The sequence below is a fragment of the Symphalangus syndactylus genome, chromosome 17 (genome assembly GCF_028878055.3).
Source record: "Symphalangus syndactylus isolate Jambi chromosome 17, NHGRI_mSymSyn1-v2.1_pri, whole genome shotgun sequence".
In the NCBI taxonomy this organism is placed as follows: Eukaryota; Metazoa; Chordata; class Mammalia; order Primates; family Hylobatidae; genus Symphalangus; species Symphalangus syndactylus.
The window spans coordinates 82,342,045-82,364,440 of NC_072439.2; the positions used below are offsets into that span (position 1 = coordinate 82,342,045).

Here is a 22,396-nt window from a genome sequence, read left to right on the forward strand (position 1 = left end):
TCCACACTCTACCTCCATGTGTACGCATTATTTAGCTCCCACATATAAGTGAGAACATATGGTATTTGTTTTTCTGTGCCTGAGTTGTTTCTCTTAAGATAATGGCCTCCAGTTACATCGTGTTGCTGTAAAAAACAGGATTTCATTCTTTTTTCTGTCTGGATAGTATTTCATTGTGCATATATACCACATTTTCTTGATCCAGTCATCCATCTATGGACACTTTGGTCGAATCCACATCTTTGCTGTTGTAAATAGTGCTGCAATAAACATAGGAGCAGAGGTATCTTTTTGATTTAATGATTTCTGTTCTTTTGTGTAGATACCAGGTAGTAGGACTGCTGGATCAAAAGGTAGTTCTATTTTTAGTTACCTGAGAAATCTTCATTCTGTTTTCCATAGAGGTTGTGTTAATTTACATTTCCACCAACAGTGTATAACCATTCATTTTCCTCCATATCCACACCAACATCTCTTGTTTTCTGTCTTTCTAATGGTCATTCTGATTGTTGGCTTTAATTTACATTTCTCTAATGATTAGTGATGATGAGCATTTTTTCATATGCTTGTTGGCCATTTGTTTGTCTTCTTTTGAAAAATGTCTATTCATGTCCTTAGCCCACTTTTTTTTCTTCCAACTTTTAGGTTGAAGGGCTACATGTACAGGATTGTTACATGGGTAAATTGTGTGTCATGGAGGTTTGGTGTACAGATGTTTTTGTCACACCAGGTAATAAGCATACTTTCCCCAGTGTATGTTCTTTTCAGTTTTGTCCAAGATCAGTTAGCTGTATGTGGGTCTATTTCTGGGTTCTCTTTTCTGTTCCATTGATCTTTGTGTCTCATTTTATACCAGTACCATTGACGTTTTGGTTACTATAGCCTTGTGGTATAATTTGAAGTCAGATGATGTAATCCCTCCAGCTTTGTTCTTTTTGCTTAGGATTACTTTGGTTATTTGGGTTTTTGTGTTGCATGTGAATTTTAGGATTGTTCTAATTCTGTGAAAAATGAAATTGGTATTTTGATAGGGGTTGCATTGAATCTGTAGATTCCTTTGGGCACCATGGTCATTTTACCAATATTAATTCTTCCAATCCATGAGCATGTAATGTTTTTACCTTTGTGTCATCTATAATTTCTTTCATCAGTATTTTCCTTATAGAGATCTTTTACCTCCTTGGTTAAATACATTTCTAGGTACTGTTTTTGTATCTATTATAAATGGAATTGCCTTCTTCATTTGGTTCTCAGCTATATCATTAGTGTATAGAAATGCTACTGATTTTTGTACCTTGATTTTGTATCCTGAAACTGCTGAATTCATTTATCCAATCTAAGATTTTTTTTGGTGGAGTTCTTAGGGCTTTCTAGATGTAAGATCATACCATGTGAACACAGATAATTTCACTTCCTCTTTTCCTATTTGAAAGACTTTTATTTCTCTTGCCTGATTGTTGTGGTTAGGATTTTCAATACTATGTTGAATAGGAGTGGTGAAAGTGGGCATCCTTGTCTTGTTCTACTTCTTAGGGGAAATGCCTTCAGCTCTTCCCCCATTCGATATGATGTTGGCTGTGGGTTTGTCATAGATGGCATTTATTATTTTGAGATATGTTCCTTCTGTGCCTGGTTTATGGAGGGTTTTGTCATGAAGGAATGCTGAATTTTATCACATTGCTTTATCTGCATCTATTGAGATGATTATATGATTTTTGTCTTTAATTCTGTTTATGTGATATATCATATTTATTAAGTTGCATATACTAAACCATTCTTTCATCGCTGGCATAAAACCCCCTTCATCATGGTGTATTATCTTTCTGATGTGCTGTTGGATTCAGTTTGCTAGTATTTTGCTGGAGATTTTTGTGTCTGTGGTCTGTGTTCATCAGGAATATTGATCTATCGTTTTCTTTTTTGTGTTGTGTCCTTGTCTGGTTTTGGTATCAGTGTGATACTGGCCTTATAGAATAAGTTAGGGAGAATTCCCTCCTCCTCAATATTTTGGAACAGTTTCAGGAGGATTTGTATTAGTTCTTCTTTGTGCGCTTGGTAGAATTTAGCTGTTACTACATCTTATCCTGGGCTTTTTTGTTGTTGTTTGGAGATTTATTATTATTATTATTATTATGGATTCATTCTTGCTATTTATGTTATTGGTTTATTCAGGACTTTTGTTTCTTCCTGGTTCAGCGGAGGTTGTATTATATGTTTCCAGAAACTTATCTGTTTCCAGGAATCCATTTCCTCTAGGTTTTCTAATTTATAAGTTAGTATAGTCCCTGATGATCTTTCACATTTCTGTAGTTCAGTTGTAATGTCTCCTTTTTGTTTTCTGATTTTGTTTGCCTGGATCTCTGTTCTTGATTAGCTAGCAATTTATCAATTTTGTTTCTCATTTGAGAACAAACTTTTAATTTCCTTGATCATTTGTAAATTTTTTTGTCTCTATTTCATTTAGTTTTGCTCTGATCTGTTACTGCTTTTGTTCTGCTAGCTTTGTTTTTTTTTTTTTTTTTTCCTTGTTTTGCTAATTCCTTGAGGTACAGTGTTAGGAGTGTTAGGTGGTTAATTGATGATCTTTCTACATTTTTGATATAGGCATTTAATGCTATAAACATCCCCCTTAGCATTCCTTTTGCTCCATCCCACAGGTTTTGGTATGTTGTGTATCCATTTTCATTCATTTCAAAATTTTTTTTAATTTCCATCCTGATTTCTTTGTTAACTCAGTGATCATTTAGTAGCATATTGTTTAATTTCCATATATCTGTAAAGTGTCCAAAGTTTTCTGAGCATTGATTCCCGGTTTTTCACTCCACTGTGGTCTGAGATTTTTTTTTTAATTTTTTTGAGACTTGTTTTCTGGCCTAATACATGGTTTGTCTTGGAGATGTTCCATGTGCTTATGAAAAGAAGGTATAATATGCAGTCGTTGGGTAGAATGTTCTGTAGATGTCTGCTAACATCCATTTGGTCTAAAGCCCGATTTAAGTCCAATGTTTCTTTGTTGATTTTCTGTCTTGATAATCTGCCTCGTGCTGTCAGTGGGGTGTTGACCCACCATTATTGTCTTGCTGTCTGTTTTTTTATTTCAGTCTGGTAATGCTTGTTTTATGAATCTAGGTGCTGCAGTGTTGTGCATATATATTTGGGATTGTTATATCCTCTTGCAGAAGTAATCCCTTTATCATTATATAATAACCTTCGTTGTCTTCTTTTATTGTTTTGATTTAATATCTCTTTTATCTAATATAAGTAAAGCTACTCCTACCTGCTTTTGATTTCCATGGAATGTCTTTTTCCACCCCTTTACTTTCAGTATATAATAAAGTGAGTTTCATAAAAGCAGCATATTGTTGGATCACATTTTTTATCCATTCCACCATCTATATGTTTTAATTGGGTCATTTGATCCATTTACATTCAAACTTAATATTGATATGTATGATTTTGTTCCTGTCATATTTTCAATTTTTATCTAGTTGGTTTATAAATTATTTGTTTTCTTTTTTTTCTCTGTGTGGTCGTCTGTGTTTTGGTAGAATTCTGTTATGTTGCCAGTGATTCCTTTCTCTTCCTCTTTTGTGTGTTTGTTTTATAAGACCTTTGAGTCTATACTTTTGTGTGTTTTCATGATGGTGAATACTGACATTTTGTTTCCATTTTAAAACTCCTTTGAGCATTTCTTAGAGGACCAGTCTAGTGGTGAAGAATTCCCTTAGTGTTTGCTTTGCTGGGTATTTCTTCTTCCTTTATGAAGCTTATTCTTGCTGGATATAAAATTGGGGGCTGACAGGTATTTTTTTGTTTTATTTTGTTCTGTTTTTGTTTTGTTTTCCTTTTAGTGCTTTGAAAATTCTGTCCCATTCTTTTCTGTCCCATAAGATTTATGCTGAGAAGTCTGCTGTTATTCTGATGGGGTTTCCTTTATAGGTGACTAGATGCTTTTCTCTTGCTAATTTTAACTTTTGCAGTTTCACTTTGACTTTAGACATTCTGATTACAATACACCATGATGAGGTATTGTTTTGAAATGTATTTTCCTGGGGATTGCTGGGCCTCTTGTGTCTGGATGTCTAACTCTCTTACTAGACTTGAGATGTTTTCATCAATTATTTCCTTAAATGGGCTTTCTAAACTTATTTCTCTCTCTTACCCCTCAGGCATAACTGATAATTTGTAAGTTCAGTCACTTTACTAGTTCCAAACATCTTGAAGGCCTTGTTCATTCTTTTTTATTCTTTTTTTTTTTTTAATTTGTCTGACTGGATTATTTTAAAAGACCTGTCTTCAAGGTCTGAGATTCTCTCTGTTGCTTGTCTAGTCTATTACTGACTCTTTCTTTCGCTTGTGTAGTCTATTTTTGAGTTCTTTTTAGATATCTCCTTGGTGACTTTTTTGCTCATACCCTGAATTGATTTCTGATTTCTTTGTATTGGTTTTCAGATTTCTCTTGCATCTAATTGAGCTTCTATCAATATTTTGAATTTTTCATCTGGCATTTCAAGGATTTCTTTTTGAGTGGGATCTATTGCTGAACAGTTGTCATACAATGGGTCACATTTCCTTGCTTTTTCATGGTTCCTGTGTCCTTCCATTGATAGATGCATATCTCATGTAACAGTTGCTTCTGCTAATTTTTTGAAATTGCTTTCCTAGGGGAAGATTTTCTCCTGAAGAAGTACGTATGTAGTTGGTGCTTTGATGTGGGGTGCCTGTGGTAATGTGGTCTTTGTATGATTTCTTAGGCAGTACACAGGGTCAGTGGTATCTGTGATTTCCTCAGTGACTTAAGGTATGGTTATTAGTTGAGCTTTGGTGAAGTTTTGCTGGGGTCTAGGATGCCCAGTAAGCCTGTCTTTGGGCCCCATTGGTGGCAGTGGTGGGCTGAGTGTATCTATTCTTAGGCCAGAGAGTAGCTTATACTGTCACTGGTGTTGGTCCTGGAAGGCTGGTTCTTGGGCCTCTGGGTAGCTTGCTCAGATGTTGGTAGTGGGAATGGTGGGCCCGACATGTAGGTGGGTTTTCAGGCCCCTGGGCAGCTGGTGTGATGCAGGTAATGGCAGTAGTGGTGGTAAAGCAACTCACTGGAACCCAGAAGGTCCATACTGGTGTTGCTGGTAGCTGCAATGGGTTGGACATGCTGGTCCTCTGGCCTGTTGGTAGTTCATGTGAGTGGGTGTCAGCTGTGGTGGTATTGGTAGGTCGAGTTGCCCCAACTTCAGACTCCAGCAGGACTGATCATGTGCCAACAGTGATGCACTGGGTTGGTAAATATCTGGGCCCCTGGATGGCATACTTGAGTACTTGGGGGATGGGTTTGGGCCAGCAGACTAGTAGTCCTCAGGACCCTTGGTAGTACCTTTAGGTTCTGGCTGTGACAGTCAAAGGTGGGGTGGTTCCCAGGACACTGGCAGAATACTCAGGTATGGGCTGTGGTGGCTGTGCTGTAGGCCTGCCACCAGGGAGGGTACAACCTTTCTCAGGTGGAACAGCATGGGTAAGAAGCTGTAGGAAGTCCCACAGCAGCTATAGTGGGACAGCAGGAATCGTCACCAGAGTACATGGGAGTGCCTGGTCTCTTTTTTCCCTCCTTGGATTGGAGACAGCTGCAGCAATGTCAGCCTGCACTTGGCCCAAATGTGGGGCACGGTGTAGCATTAAACTCTCCAAATGGTGCTGGCTGTGGCCTTGCAACTAAAGAGTGCAGGGTTCCTCTCAGGTGAGGTGCTCAGGTGGGTAAGAAGTTGTGAGGAGTGCAGTCTTCTCACACCTCCGTCTCACAACAGCCAGTAGCAAGGTCATGGGAATTGTCTTAGGGGTGCACTGGAGTGCTTGGTCACCCCTCTCCCACCTTGGACAGGTGGTAGCTGCAGTAGTGTTTCAAGGCACAGCCCAGCATTAAATTCTCAAAATGGCAAAATCCTAAATCTACTATATCAAGAAACAGAATCCACTACATTGAAAAACAGACTTACATTGAAAAAACAAAAATTGACTTCTAATTGACAAGGTTTCTCCCAGCAGTGAAAATGCTATGGGCCCATGGCCAGAGAGGTTGTGGTTCCTCTCAGGTGATTTACATGGGTAGGAAGCTGTGGGGAGTGCAGTCTGCTTATGTGTCAGTTTCACAGCAGCCTGCAGCAGGGCAGGGGGAATTGTAAAGGTAAGTTTTATTAGTAATATTTCCATTCTTAACATTTTCACTGGCATTTGTTTTATTGTGCTTCAGAACATTAGTTACACGTATTTTGTGATAAGTATTACATAATTTTAAAAAGTTTAGCAAAAAAAATTGTAGAAATTGTATCTAATTCCTTTGAGCCTCAAATTGGTAACCCCATTTCATTTGAAACATAATAGTATAGTGGGAGAACGAGCTGGAATGAGCCAAACAGATTTTAGTTGTGGACTACTGGGTCAGTTTCTTCATTTTTCAAATGAAGGAGTTGAATTTGTTCATTTTATGCAAATTCCTGATATAATTCCATGTATAGCTTGAAGTTCTAAAATTCTGATTCCATTCACTTCTAAATCAGAGATGATATATCTCTCAAAAGTCCGTCCAACATTTTCAAGTAACTTAATTGGACAGTATCATTAAATTGCAGTCAGAACTAGGCTGTTTCCTTATAAAGACTAAGAGGAACTTGGAAATGAGATTTGAAAAATACTAGTCCTTCATTAGTTACTAATTATATTTTTCAGTTTGGCCTTTAAGGGTTAGATATTATAAGATACTAGAGTTGATGAAAAAGCCATGTATGCCCCATAGAACAAAGACCAAAGACAGGAGCTTACTACAAGACCAAAGACGGGAGCCATGGGTTGAGCTGTGTCCCTTGTAAGAAGATATGTTGATGTTCCAACCTGTGGTACCCCAGAAGGTGACCTTATTTGGAAATAGGGTCTTTGCAGATATAGTCAAGTTAAATTGAGGTCATTAGGTTGGTCCTAATCTGATATAACTGGTGTCCTTATTAAAATGGGAAATTTGGACAGAGGGAAAACTATGGGAAGAGACACAGGAAGGAACACCATGTAAAGATGAAGGCAGATTTCAGGGTGATGCATTTACAAAAAAGATTGTCAGCAGACCATCAGAAGCTAGGAGAGAGGCATAGAACAGGTTATTCTTCAGAGCCTTCGGAAGAAACCAACCCTGTCAACACCTTCATCTTGGACTTCTAGACTCCAGATGTATGAGATATATATTTCCTTTTTTTTTTTTTTTTTTTTTGAGACAGAGTCTTACTCTGTCGTCTAGGCTAGAGTGCAGCGGTGCGATCTCGGCTCACTGCAAGCTCCGCCTCCCGGGTTCATGCCATTCTCCTGCCTCAGCCTCCCGAGTAGCTGGGACTACAGGCGCCCACCACCAGGCCTGGCTAATTTTTTGTATTTTTAGTAGAGACGGGGGTTTCACCATGTTAGCCAGGATGGTCTCGATCTCCTGACCTCGTGATCCGCCCGCCTCAGCCTCCCAAAGTTCTGGGATTACAGGCGTGAGCTACTGTGCCCGGCCTGAGACATACATTTCTGTTGTTTAAACCATCTAGTTTATTGTATTTTGTTACAGCAGCCCTAAGAAACTAATAAAAAAGGTCAACAAGCTTTGTCTGTAAAGGGCCAAATAGTAATTAGACTTTATGGGCCATTCAGTCTGTCATAACTACTTCATTCTGTCATTGTAGCATGTAAGCAGCCATAAACAATATATAAATGAATAAGTGTATGTATTTTGTCTTCGAGTACTTATTTACAAAACAAGTGGTGGGCAGCATTTGGCTGGAGTGCATAATTTGCTGAGGCCTCATCCACAACATTCAGAAAACACAACAGTGGTTAGCATTGCAATCAAATTCCTATTACCCACAGCCATAAACATAATATATGTATCCATCAGGAGAGATCCCTTTGTAGATAACATAAGAAGAATAAGGGAAGGGAAAAAATTTTGAATTGACTAAATTTAAATCCTAAATCTACTACATCAACAAACAGAATCCACTACATTGAAAAACAGACTTACATTGAAAAACAGACTTACATTGAAAAAATAAAAGTTAACTTCAAATTGGCAAGGTTTTCCCAGCAGTGAAAATGCCAAGGTACTATTTTCAAATAGTTAAAAATTCTTATACAAATATGAAATGAACATTTATTAAAGGTTTTATTCAACTTGTTAATGAAGAGCCAATAAGATATTTAGACTATTTCAAAGAAGAATATGGAAACAGATTTTATATTATAGACATGTCGAATCAGAAATGCTGAAATGAATTTGCTGGTAGATGCAAAACATATTAATATATTTTAGTGTAATAAACTTCAATGCTTGGGTTATCTTTTCTACAGAGGGGGGTTGTATTTCTACTGGTCAAAATTCATTTACATTGTTAGCAAGAATCACTTGTGTTACTATCAGTTGTCTGCAGGTTATCATCTATACCTACAGAGTTGTAAAGTAAGTTAGTCAGTAAAGGGTCGAAGGTGTGCACTCCTATAGAATCAGATAATACCTGGAGGGCCCACTATAAAATGCCAACACTTTGGTATCACCATGCACTGGCATCATTGCACCCATGGTTTGTTTTTCTCTATTTTTCAGGCCATAATTTTTCCTGATATAAGCTGGACTAGGTTTAGTTATTATTTAAGTTTCATTTTTACACATCTGAGACTTGTGAAGTGTTATCAGTAAAAAGTGTAAACATGCTATACAACAACAACAACAAAAAATTGGAATAACTGCGTGGCAAGCTGTGGATCCCAGAGAAGATGGAAGATAAGAAATATGGCATCAGGACATTGAGAAAGTAACTGATAGCCTCAATTCATTTAACATAATCATTATTCTGATATTTATCCAGCACTTTCACTGTAAACAGAAGGAATATTCTTTATTCATATAAAACTTGCTTGTGTTCCTATGAGTTAGGTTAATCAGCATCATCACAGTAATAATAATAACTAACATTATTGAGGACTCATTTTGTGCCAGACACCGTCCCAAAGGCTTTACGTGTATTTTTTCTCCCAACAAAAGTAACAATATTACCCTCTTCATTTTCCAAATGAGGAAACTTAGGCCTCACATGGTTAAGTAACTTATTCCTGGTCACCTACCTAAGCAGTGGTAGGATATGGACGAAGGCACACTTAACACCAGTACTTTTAGGTAACCCATCACACCACTTGTTAGAGAAACTTAATTGGAATTGCAACATCTCCCTACTTCCCAACACCTAAAAAATTAGAGCCTACCCTTTATCCTTCGGGAACTTTTAAAACCTGAGAGGAGAAAAGTCCTGTTTGGGCAGAAGCCTGAGGTATTACAGACTGACAAGTTATAAGAAAGTTTTGAGAGCTGGGACTGATTTCTCATAGGGAAGGCAGAATTTCAAGCAAAGTGACAGGCATACCATACTTGCTGCATTTGTTAGGGGCAGATTTGAAGAAGAGCTACAGGAGAAAATTTGGCCAATTAAGTTGGTAGAAGTCAAAGGGAGAGAGCATCCACAAGAGCCATTCTCTGAAGGTGTGAACTGGAAGATCATCTCACCCCTATTTATGTACAGTACAGGGAAATTAGTCAAAGTTCCAAGTTCCATCCCTTGTTTGTAGCATTTTGAGTAATTTCCTAGACCTTTCTGTAAAGGAAATTACTCCTGTTCAGGGTATTTTCTACATAGGAAAGATGAATATAGCAGTGCTTAGAAAGAGAATAGCATTCAATTGCACATCACTTAATGAATTTCCTCTTATGGGTTAAAGATAACCATGGGATGACAGACAACTGTCAAACATCAGAAAAAAACAGATTCACCTGGTCTGTCTCCCTATAATATATTATAGGGATATATGGGCAGGGAAGCAGCCCTCTTCCTCTCTGAACAGCTGCCATACCAGGACTATAATGGTAAACTGGAGTTTAAAATTCAGAGGTGGTGTAGCTCCAAGAAATGCTAAGGTCAAGCCAGGGTGTGGCATAAGAGTGGGTGGCTATAGTGAAGTAAAGGAAAGCTTTAAGCCTCAAGTGTTGAACAGGTTGTCACATGCATTCCAAAGACACTTAGAGTGATAATAGGTCTTAAAGAAAAAGATTATGAATCTTGACTAGGGGAAATGACATGCTGCAAATAATAGCAAAAATAAAAAAGTGTCAAAGAATGGTCAAGTAGAATGACCTGAACTCAAAAGAGGAAGACTTCTGGAGCAAGTTCACAGTAAGTTTTGGGAATCAGAGGGCAGTGCTTGACCTCACGGACTAGAGGTATATAGAATGAATGGTGCTCTCAGTATCTCCATTTAGGAATGAATGTTTTGGCCTTTGTTAAGTGTAATAGTGGCCCTAATTAAGTGAAATAGTTGCTAGATTTCATGGAGGGAAAGTTGCAATATTGTTGTCTTTTTTTTTAATTCAGCGGATTACGATAAATGAGTTAACAAAGAAAACTTCATACCATCACAACTGTGAATCAATTAAAGTTACCTTTATTACATAATAGGCCTGTGTTTTCTCCTCTTCTCCTTCAGGAGGCAGCATAACAACAGTCAGAATTTCATATCTATTCTTCAGCTTCTCAATTTTACTTAGCCGCTCGTGAAACTCAGTGCTAATAAGAAAAAGAAACACTGAGAAATGAATAACATACCTTAGAATTTTTAAAGAACTATCAAGTGTTCTTATTGAAGACATTTGGATTTGTGTTACTACTAAAACAGGTTAAATTTGTTCTAACGTTTTAATTTAATAAAAGGACTATCAGGTGTTCTTATTGAAGACATTTGGATGTGTGTTACTACTAAACTCAAACAGGTTAAATTTGTTCTCACGTTTTAATTTAATAATTCAGTGTGAAGGATCTGATATTTACCCTACTTGAAAGCTGACAAGTTAGCCTGCCACAGTTTCATTGTGTCTTTTGCTGGCAGAAGACACAATCCCTGTTTCAGAGACAACGGACTTTATTTCTCATGACACAGCAAGTAGCATAAGATTCCTGTTTGATTGGTTCCCCTTGCTCCCTACATCCCATGGGAGCAAGAAGGGGCTCAAGTGGATGCTGCACACAGTAGATTTGCATCACAGCTGAGGAATCTCAAGCCTAGGTAACCCAAATATTTTATAGTGGGAAATAAGCAAACATGCCTAACTTTTGCTCCAGAGGAGATACTACCTCTAGTTTCTGAGGCTGCTTGCTATTCAAACGTCTTTAAAAAGATAGTCCAAACAGGACCGTTGAGAATTGTCTCCTTAAGCTGATTAGCAACTTCAGCAAAGTCTCAGGATACAAAATCAATGTACAAAAATCACAAGCATTCTTGTACACCAATAACAGACAAACAGAGAGCCAAATCATGAGTGAACTCCCATTCACAATTGCTTCAAAGAGAATAAAATACCTAGGAATCCAACTTACAAGGAATGTGAAGGACCTCTTCAAGGAGAACTACAAACCACTGCTCAATGAAATAAAAGAGGATACAAACAAATGGAAGAACATTCCATGCTCATGGGTTGGAAGAATCGATATCGTGAAAATGGCCATACTGCCTAAGGTAATCTATAGATTCAATGCCATCCCCATCAAGCTACCAATGACTTTCTTCACAGAATTGGAAAAAACTAAAGTTCATATGGAACCAAAAAAGAGCCTGCATCGCCAAGTCAATCCTAAGCCAAAAGAACAGAGCTGGAGGCATCATGGTACCTGACTTCAAACTATACTACAAGGCTACAGTAACCAAAACAGCATGGTACTGGTACCACAACAGACATAGATCAATGGAACAGAACAGAGCCCTCAGAAATGATGCTGCATATCTACAACTATCTGATCTTTGACAAACCTGACAAAAACAAGAAATGGGGAAAGGATTCCCTATTTAATAAATGGTGCTGGGAAAACTGGCTAGCCATATGTAGAAAGCTGAAACTGGATCCCTTCCTTACACCTTATACAAAAATTAATTCAAGATGGATTAAAGACTTAAATGTTAGACCTAAAACCATTAAAATCCTACAAGAAAACCTAGGCAATACCATTCAGGACATAGGCGTGGGCAAGGACTTCATGTCTAAAACACCAAAAGCAATGGTAACAAAAGCCAAAATTGACAAATGGGATCTAATTAAACTAAAGAGCTTCTGCACAGCAAAAGAAACTACCATCAGAGTGAATAGGCAACCTACAGAATGGGAGAAAATTTTTGCAACCTACTCATCTGACAAAGGGCTAATATCCAGAATCTACAATGAACTCAAACAAATTTACAAGAAAAAAACAAACAACCCCATCAAAAAGTGGGCAAAGGACATGAACAGACACTTCTCAAAAGAAGACATTTATGCAGCCAAAAAACACATGAAGAAATGCTCAGCATCACTGGCCATCAGAGAAATGCAAATCAAAACCACAGTGAGATACCATCTCACACCAGTTAGAATGGCCATCATTAAAAAATCAGGAAACAACAGGTGCTGGAGAGGATGTGGAGAAATAGGAACACTTTTACACTGTTGGTGGGACTGTAAACTAGTTCAACCATTGTGGAAGTCAGTGTGGCGATTCCTCAGGGATCTAGAACTAGAAATATCATTTGACCCAGCCATCCCATTACTGGGTATATACCCAAAGGACTATAAATCTTGCTGCTATAAAGACACATGCACACATATGTTTATTGTGGCACTATTCACAATAGCAAAGAGTTGGAACCAACCCAAATGTCTAACAACGATAGACTGGATTAAGAAAATGTGGCACATATATACCATGGAATACTGTGCAGCCATAAAAAAATGATGAGTTCATGTCCTTTGTAGAAACATGGATGAAACTGGAAAACATCATTCTCAGTAAACTATCGCAAGGACAAAAAACCAAACACCGCATATTCTCACTCATAGGTGGGAATTGAACAATGAGAACTCATGGACACAGGAAGGGGAACATCACACTCCGGGGACTGTTGTGGGGTTGGGGGAGGGGGGAGGTACAGCATTAGGAGATATACCTAATGCTAAATGATGAGTTAATGGGTGCAGGAAATCAACATGGCACATGGATACATATGTAACAAACCTGCACATTGTGCACATGTACCCTAAAACCTAAAGTATAATAAAAAAAAAAAGAGAATTGTCTTCCAGAATTCAGATTCTTAAATCTGTTAGTTACTCTCTCCTTTTATTTCAGTAAATTTATATTTTATGAGCTATTTTTTAGAACTTAATACTAGTAATCTTAATATATGCATGGCAATGTGGAGAGTGACTCAACTGCCTGCTACAAACTCATGAAAGCAAGCTATCTAACCACGGTGAAAAAGAAATCCTCAACCTACCAGTTTTTCTACTGCTAGAGAAAACTCATGGTAAAATATAGTGTCATAAGTTACAGTTTTTCTTTAATTATCACTCATTTCCTCAGAAAATATTTACTCATCCTTTATGTGATCATAAAAACTTGCTGGACTTCAAGATTGTGGACCAAGCATGGTATATTACTCTTCCTTTCTAAAATAAAAAAAGATTTAAAAAAAAAAAACAGCAACATAGCAGTTTTGAGAACCAGAAAGGTACAATAATTTTTCATGAATTCATGGAAAACAGATGGGGTAAGATTAATGGAAAAAAAATAGATACACACATGGAAGACCACTGCAGAAGCAGACGCCATTTTCCACCAAAGAAGTCTGAAAAAAATCCAAACTCAGAAATAAGAAAAAGAACAAGAGTGATCTGTGAGGCTATAATAAACACCCCTGGGCCATTCCCCTCAACCCCTCAAAACATACAGAAATGTCAGGAATACTTTCTGCTCCAGTGATAACCAAAAAATTACCACAGTTCCTAGCATGTATGTTGAAGCTAGAGAAAGGTAAAAACATGAAGTAATTCTAGGCTTCCCCCAACAGTGGAAGTAAATGAAAAAGAAAGGCAGTTCTACTTAGGAATGAGATAAAGTCTTCATCACTCAAAATAAACACCTCCTAACTTTTTGTAACCATGAAATCCTAACCCTGTTTAATAGCTATTACACTCTTTACAGGACAAACTAGCTCAGAGCCTACAATCAGCCCTCCCATTTAGAGGAGCGATCTGTTGGAGAAAACCAGAGATCCACTTAATTGCAGAGGAAACCCTTACCAGTTAGCTACCAATATCCACCGATTAATAAGCATTTATTAATAAATATTAACAGAAAACAAAGAACTATTAAACATTTATGGAAAGCAAATGGCAAAAGTGAACAAAGAACAGACCTGACACATAATGCATAGAAGACGATGTTCAGTCTTCTAATTAGTACCCTCTGAAAGAGAAGAGGATATTGACTCCAGAAACACCCATAAAACAAGATGGGCTGCTATGAAAATAAAGGACTAATGAAAGAATAACAGTGCTTGCAAATAAGTTTTCTTTTTCAATGTAAGAGCAGTGAAGAATAAAGATTTAATGAGCAATCTGGAGAGAGAGACAAGAGGGGAGATTAGGCAGAGGAGAGGAGAATAGGGAGAGAGAATATCTGAGAAAGCAAAATACAAGTAGAAAAAAGAAACCTGGAGGACAGACCTAAAAGGGCCAACATCTAGTAAAAATGAGCAACAAATGGAGAAAATAGAGGAGAGTATGATGGTAAGAAAAAAATTAAATAGAAAAATATTATCCTGACCTGAAGAAAGACTTGAATGAAATAACTAAAAGAGACCACACAGAAAGGAATTCAGCCCCTCTTCCCTGGGAACCCCTATCCCCTGACTCTTCACCAGGCAGGGGCCCCAGCCGGTGACCACAGAACAGTTGCTCCACCCATGGCTGAGCATACCCACCGGTAGTGGCCTGAAGTTTCCTGAAGAGGCTCCCAGAGGCATAGGATAGCCCCTCCACCACAACCACAGCAGCACTTTTATCCCTGCTGCCCTTGATTTGGGGAAAAAACAACCTGAGGACTATGCCTGAGCTTACAGCACACTACAGTCACCATGCAGAGAAGACACCACTCTCTTCTCCTGACTCCCTTAACTCCTTGCTCCCCAGCAAGCCACAAGCTCACACCAGCAGTACGCCACCCCACCCCACCAGCTGAACACTACTGGTAACAGCAGCTAAATGTTTCTCAGAGGTAGAGCCACCAGGGGCAACCAAAAGCTTCTGCTACTGGCTCTGCAGTGGTACTACCCCAGCTATCCTCAGATTAACTAAGGAGCAGAGACCCTAAGTGCCTCATCCGTATTTGCAACAAGCTGCAATCCACCCAAGGAGAGGAAGCCAGTCCATCTCCCATGGATCACATAAACCCCCACTGCTCATCACCAGGCAGGGTGTCCCCAGCTTGGGCCCATAGCACAGACTTCCTCATCCTGGGTTCATTCCACTCAGTGATTGCTGACCTGCACCTCTCTGGGATGAAGCCGTCAGGAGACAAAAGACCCTCAGCCACAACCACTACTACGGTACCTTATTCTGCTGCCTCCAAGTTGGGAAAGAAACATAAACCCTGAGATCACCCCAGAGCTGTGATAGGCAACCCAGTAGCACCAAGTCGTGATCTACAGCCGGCACTCAGGTGAGAGAGGAGCCCACACTTACAGAGCATTGAGAAAGAGCATGACTATGAGGAAATATAGAGGAGCCACACAGCCAAGCAAGAGCCTACCTACTGACCACTACACCTAAGCACCACCTACTGGATCACACCCCAAAGCTTCAACACCAAAAATAACTTCCTAACATATCCCCCTGTGCAACCAAAGATAAGTCAGCTACAAATAAAGACCCCACACAAAGCCTTGGCCCTGTGAAAACATCCAGAAAAGAAATCTGTTGACTGTACTCAGTCTACACCACAGTTAAAGGAATAACCATTGTATTAGTCCATTTTCAAACTGCCATAAAGATACTACCTGAGACTGGATAATTTACAACAAAAGAGATTTAATTGACTCACAGTTCCACATGTCTGGGGAGGCCTCAGGAAACATATAATCATGAATCATGATGGAAGGCAAGGGGGAAGCAGCATATTCTTTACAAGGCAGCAGGAGAAAGCAAGAGAGGGAAACTTCCAAACATTTTTTTTTTAATTTTTTTTGCATACAAAAACAATAAACATTTTCTAAAAATACATACAAACAAAAAGATGCGTATCAAACATTAGGAAGGTTGCACATGGGAAGTCGGGGAATAGAAATGGGGGGTGGGAGTTAAATGAGAGAGGGACTTTATATGGATCAGTGATAATAACTCAATCCTCTATTTGACAAAGAAGAGGGAGAAGGAAGAGGAAGAAAAAGAAAGTGGGATAAAGGATCAGAAAGGGAGGAAAATAGAAAAAATTAGAGTATGACTCCAGGGTAGACCTGTTTTGTTGTCACTGAGTTGGTTGGTTGGTTTGTCTGTTGTATTCTTCATGTTTCGCCAAGTTGGCCAGACTGGTCTCAAACTCCTAGCCCGAAGTGATCAACCCGCCTCGCCCCCCAGAGTGCCGGGACCACAAGCGTGAGCCACCACGTCCAGCCCCCACATTGCTTCTGGCCTCCGTGGTAGACCTCCCAGAAGGAGCAGCCAGGCAGAGGAGCTCCTCACTTCTACCCAGACACGGGGCGGCCGGGCAGAGGAGCTCCTCACTTCCCAGACGGGGCGGCCAGGCAGAGACGCTCCTCACTTCTTCCCAGACGATAGGTGGCCGGGCAGAGGCGCTCCTCACTTCCCAGACGATGGGTGGCCGGGCAGAGGCGCTCCTCACTTCCCAGACGATGGGTGGCCGGGCAGAGGCACTCCTCACTTCCCAGATGGGGCGGCCGGGCAGAGGCGCTCCTCACCTCCCAGACGATGGGTGGCCGGGCAGAGGCGCTCCTCACCTCCCAGACGATGGGTGGCCGGGCAGAGGCTCTCCTCACCTCCCAGACGATGGGTGGCCGGGCAGAGGCGCTCCTCACCTCCCAGACGATGGGTGGCCGGGCAGAGGCGCTCCTCACCTCCCAGACGATGGGTGGCCGGGCAGAGGCGCTGCTCACTTCCCAGACGATGGGTGGCCGGGCAGAGGCGCTCCTCACTTCCCAGACGGGGCGGCCGGGCAGAGGCGCTCCTCACTTCCCAGACGGGGCGGCCGGGAAGAGGCGCTCCTCACCTCCCAGACGATGGGAGGCCGGGCAGAGGCGCTCCTCACTTCCCAGACGATGGGTGGCCGGGCAGAGGCGCTCCTCACTTCCCAGACGGGGCGGCCGGGCAGAGGCGCTCCTCACTTCCCAGACGGGGTGGCCCGGCAGAGGCGCTCCTCACTTCCCAGACAGTGGGTGGCCGGGCAGAGGCGCTCCTCACTTCCCAGACGATGGGTGGCCGGGCAGAGGCGCTCCCCACCTCCCAGATGGGGCGGCGGCCGGGCAGGGGCTGCAATCCCAGCACCCTGGTAGGCCAAGGCAGGCGGCTGGGGGGCGGAGGCTGCCGCGAGGCCAGACCACGCCACCGCACTCCAGCCCGGGCAACACCGAGCACTGGGTGAGCGAGACTCCGTCTGCAGTCCCAGTACCTCGGGAGGCTGAGGCAGGCAGAGCACTCGGCATCAGGAGCTGGCGACCAGCGTGGCCAAGATGGCGAACGCGTGCCTGCAGCGAAAGGAGAAAAGGCAGGCAGCGGTGGCGCGCGCCGGCAGTCCCAGGCAGTCCGCAGCGCGGGCAGCAGCAAGCCAAGTAGATTGCAGCCTGGGCCAGAGAGGGAAAAGAAGGAAGGAAGGAAGGAAGGAAGGAAGGAAGGAAGGAAGGAAGGACTGTTTACTTTTTAACTGGATCTCTAAGCTCTGGGCAGAGCCCACACTGAATCCTGGTTCTTCAAAAAGAGAATTATTTTAAGGTTAGACCACATGATGCTTTACAGTGCACTTTTAAAACAAAGACATTTCTAAGTGTCTACACTATACTCTTCCTTAAAAACCCCAGAGTAGCCTGGGTTGTGTTACCAGGGGTCCTTGCTCACAGAGCTCCCAAGATGGTGGCGGGCCGCTTCCAAGATGGTGGCAAGCCTCGTGTTCTCTGACCTGGGGTTCTTGGCCTCACGGATTCCAAGGAATGGAATCTTGGGCCATGTGGTGAGTGTTATAGCTCTATTAGAAGCTGTGGGTCATGGAAGAGAACTGTAGACTCCAGTGACTAGTGTTCAGCTCGATTAGGATGAACCCAGGCACTTAGCCGTGCAGGAACAGTGGCAAGCCTTTAGCCCGATCGAGAGTGGCAATAGGTGCCTCGCTGGATCAGGAGCCCAGCAGACACCTTGCTGGATCTGGAGGGATGGAAGTCAGCGGTGCGTCTGCGACGGTGGCAAACGACAGTGGTGGGCAGTGGTGGATGGCAAGCAAAAGCTCAGCTCGAGCCGTAGCAAACACGGACCAGAAGAGTGCAGTTGCAAGATTTAATAGCGTGAAATAGAGTGAAAACAGAGCTCCCATACAAAGGGAGGGGACCCAAAGGGGGATGCCCACTTCCAAACATTTTTAAACCATCAGATCTTATGAGAACTCACTCACTCACGAGAACAGCAATGGGGAAACCACCACCAATATCCAATTACTTCCCACCAGGTCCCTCCCTCGACATGGGATTACAATTGTAGATGAGACTTGGGTGGGGACACAGAGCCAAACCATATTCTGCCCCTAGTGCCTCCCAAATCTCATGTCCTCACATTTCAAAACCAATCATACTTTCCCAACAATCCCCCAAAGTCTTAGCTCACTCCAGCATTAACTCAAAAGTCCAAGTCCAAAGTCTCATCTGAGACAAAGCAAGTCCCTTCCACCTATGAGCCTGTAAAATAAAAAACGAGTTGCTTCCCAGATACAATGGGGGTACACGCATTGGGTAAATGTTCCTGTTCCAAATTGGAGAGTTGGCCAAAACAGAGGGGCCACAGGCCCCATGCAAGTCCAAAACCTGGCAGGGCACTCCTTAAAGCTCCAGAATAATCTCCTTTGACTCCATGTCTCACATCCAGGGCATACTGATACAGCCTGTGGCTGCCTTCACGGGCTGATATTGAGTACCTTGCAGCTTCTCAAGGTGCATGGTGCAAGCTGTCATTGGTTCAACATACACGAATCAATAAATTTGATTCACCACATAAACAGAACTAAAGACAAAAATGACATGATTATCTTAATAGATGTATAAAAGCCTTTTGATACAAGTCAACACCTCTTCATGTTAAAAATTCTCAATAAATTAGGTATTGAAGGAACATACCTCCAAATAATAAGAGCCATCTATGACAAACCCACAGCCAATATGATAGTAAATGGGGAAAAGCTGGAAGCATTCCTCTTGAAAGCCAGCGTAAGACAAGGATGCCCTCTCTCATCACTCTTAGTCAACATAGTATTGGAAGTCCTGGACAGAGCAGTAGGCAAGAGAATGAAATAAAGAGCATCTAAATAGGCAAAGAGGAAGTCAAACTATCCTTGTTTGCAGATGATATGATTCTATATCTAGAAAACCCCATAGTCTCAGCCCAAAAGCTGCTTCAGCTGAGAGACAACTTCAGCACAGTTTCAGGATACAAAATCAACGTACAAAAATTACTAGCATTCCTATATACCAACAACAGCCAAGCCAATAGCCAAATCAGGAACGCAATCCCGTTACACAATTAACACAAAAAGAATAAAATACCTAGGAATACAGCTAACCAGGGAGGTGAAAGATCTCTACAATGAGAATTACAAAACACTGCTCAAGGAAATCAGCAGAAAACTGATTTCTCATGGATAGGAAGAATCAACGTTAAAATGGCCATACTGCCCAAAGCAATTTACAGGTTCAATGCTATTTCTGTCAAACTACCAATGACATTTTTATAGAACTAGAAAAAAACTATTTTTAAAATTCATATGGAACCAAAAAAGAGTCTGAGTAGCCAAGGCAGTCCTAAACAAAAATAACAAAGCTTGAGGCATCACGTTACCCAACTTCAAAGTACACTACAGGGCTACAGTAACCAAAACAACATGGTACTGGTACAAAAACAGACATACAGACCAATGCAACAGGAGAGCCCAGATACAAGGCTGCATCCCTACCACCATCTCATCTTCAACAAAACTGAGAAAAACTATCAATGGGGAATGGACTCACTATTCAATACATGGTGCTGGGATAACTGGCTAGCCATATGCAGAAGATTGAAAATGGACCCCTTTCTTACACCACATACAAAAATCAACTCAAGATGGATTAAATATTTAAATGTAATACCCAAAACTATAAAAGCCCTGGAAGACAACCTAGGCAGTATTATTCTGGACAGAGGAAAGGGCAAAGATTTCATGATGAAGATGCCAAAAGCAATCACAACAAAAACAAAAAGTGACAAATCGGATCTAATTAAAACTGAAGAGCTTCTGCACAGCAAAATAAACTATCAACAGTGAAAACAACCTACAAAATGGGAGAAGATTTTTGCAAAGTCTGCATCTGATAAAGGTCTAATTTCCAACATCCATAAGGAACTTAAACAAATTTATAAGAAAAAATACAACCGTATTAAAAAGTGAGCAAAGGATATGAATAGACACTTCAAAAGGAGACATGCATGTGCCAAAAAGCATATGAAAAAAAGCTCAATAGATCTTTATAAAAATGCAAATCAAAACCACAATGAGATACCATCTCACATCAGTCAGAATAGCTACCATTAAAAAGTAAAAAAAAATAATAACAGATGCTGGTGAGGTTGCAGAGAAAAAGGAATGCCTATAGAATATTGATGGGAATGTAAATTAGCTCAGCCATTGTGGAAAGCTATGTGGTGATTCCTCAAAAAAGTAAAAACAGAAGTATCATTCAACCCAGGAATCCCATTACTGGGTATATACCTAAAGGAATATAGGTCATTCTACCATAAAGACACATATGCACAAATGTTCATCGTAGCACTATTCACAGTAGCAAAGACATGGAGTCAACCTAAATACCCAACAATGACAGATTAGATTTTTTAAATGTGGCATATATACACCATGGAATATGATGCAGCCATAAAAAAGAATAAGATCATGTGTTTCACGGGAATGTGGATGGAGCTGGAGGCCATTATCCTTAGCAAACTAATGCAGGAAAAGAAAAGAAAACACTGCATGTTCTCACTTATAAGTGGGAGCTAAATGATATCTCATCAGCAAAAAGAGGAGAACAATGGACATTGGGACCTATTGGTGGGTGGAGGGTGAAAAGAGGGATAGAAACAGAAAAAATAACTATTGGGTACTAGGATTAGTGCCTGGGTAATGAAATAATCTGTATAACAAACCCCCATGACACAAGTTTACCTGTATAACAAACCTACACTTGTACCCCTGAACCGAAGATAAAAATTTTTTAAAAATCACTGAGTTTACCCAGGAAGGGTCAAGCAAGATAAACTTTAAAATGACAAAACGCCCAGACACATACAAGAAAATTATAAAACACCAAGGATAAAGAGAGTATCCCAAAGCTTCCAGAAAGAAAACAAAGCCCAGTTTCCCTACAAAATAAATTTCATTAATCTGTAATCAGACTTCTCATAAACAACACTGTAATCTAAAAGAATATGAAACAATGTTTTACAATGTTCTGTCATTCAAGTTTAAGGGAGAATAAATATATATTAAACATGCAAGGACTGCAAAGTTTCAGAAAACATCAGTTCGAAAAAACAAATTTGAAATCATACTCCGAAAAATGAAATGAAATCCAAGAAAATAGAATGATGACAAGGGATACATGAAAAAACCATTAAATCAAGAAACAAAACACATAGGTAATTTTAAATTATTGCTAACATTTGGATCTATAGCTTAATGCACATTAAGAAGTTTTTAAAAAAGTAAAGACATAATATTAAAAACAATAGCAAGAGACTATAATCAGTATTTCAACAATATGTGAAAGATGGGAAAAGGAAAAGAAGAGGTAAAAGATGCTAAAAGTCTTATTTTTTAGGAAGGGGAAAACAATAGAAACTAATTTTCAATATTCATAGAGAAATGATTAAAGTTTCTTTTAAATCTAAGAATAACCAACAAAATAATTAAAATTAGAATGTATACCTTCCAAGTAAAGAAAAGGCTAAACAAAATTCAGTAAAAACAATGAAAAGCAGGAAAGACAGAAATAATGAAAATATGGCAATTTCTTAATGTTTCCTGAAAAGTTAAATATATACCTACCACATGATCCAGCAATTTTACTCCTAAGTATTTATCCAAGAGAAAAGAAAGCATATGCCCATACCAAGAACACGTATGTTCATAGCACCTTTGTTTATAATAGCTAAGAACTGGAAACAACTCCAATGTCCATCAGCAGGTAAATGTATAAATAAACTGGAGTAAACACATGCAATGGAATACTG

At 40.3% G+C, this 22,396-nt stretch overlaps 1 protein-coding gene across 5 annotated transcripts in view; it reads right to left on the reverse strand.

Annotated features, from left to right (window-relative positions):
- Window positions 1-22,396, reverse strand: part of CCDC39 (coiled-coil domain 39 molecular ruler complex subunit) — a 70,432-nt gene that overhangs the window by 7,226 nt on the left and 40,810 nt on the right. For all 5 annotated transcript variants that reach the window (XM_063621748.1, XM_063621747.1, XM_063621750.1 and 2 more), the window contains one exon: window positions 10,499-10,622. In XM_063621748.1, coding sequence (XP_063477818.1) covers window positions 10,499-10,622 — 124 coding nt within the window. The remainder of the gene's footprint in view (window positions 1-10,498; window positions 10,623-22,396) is intronic.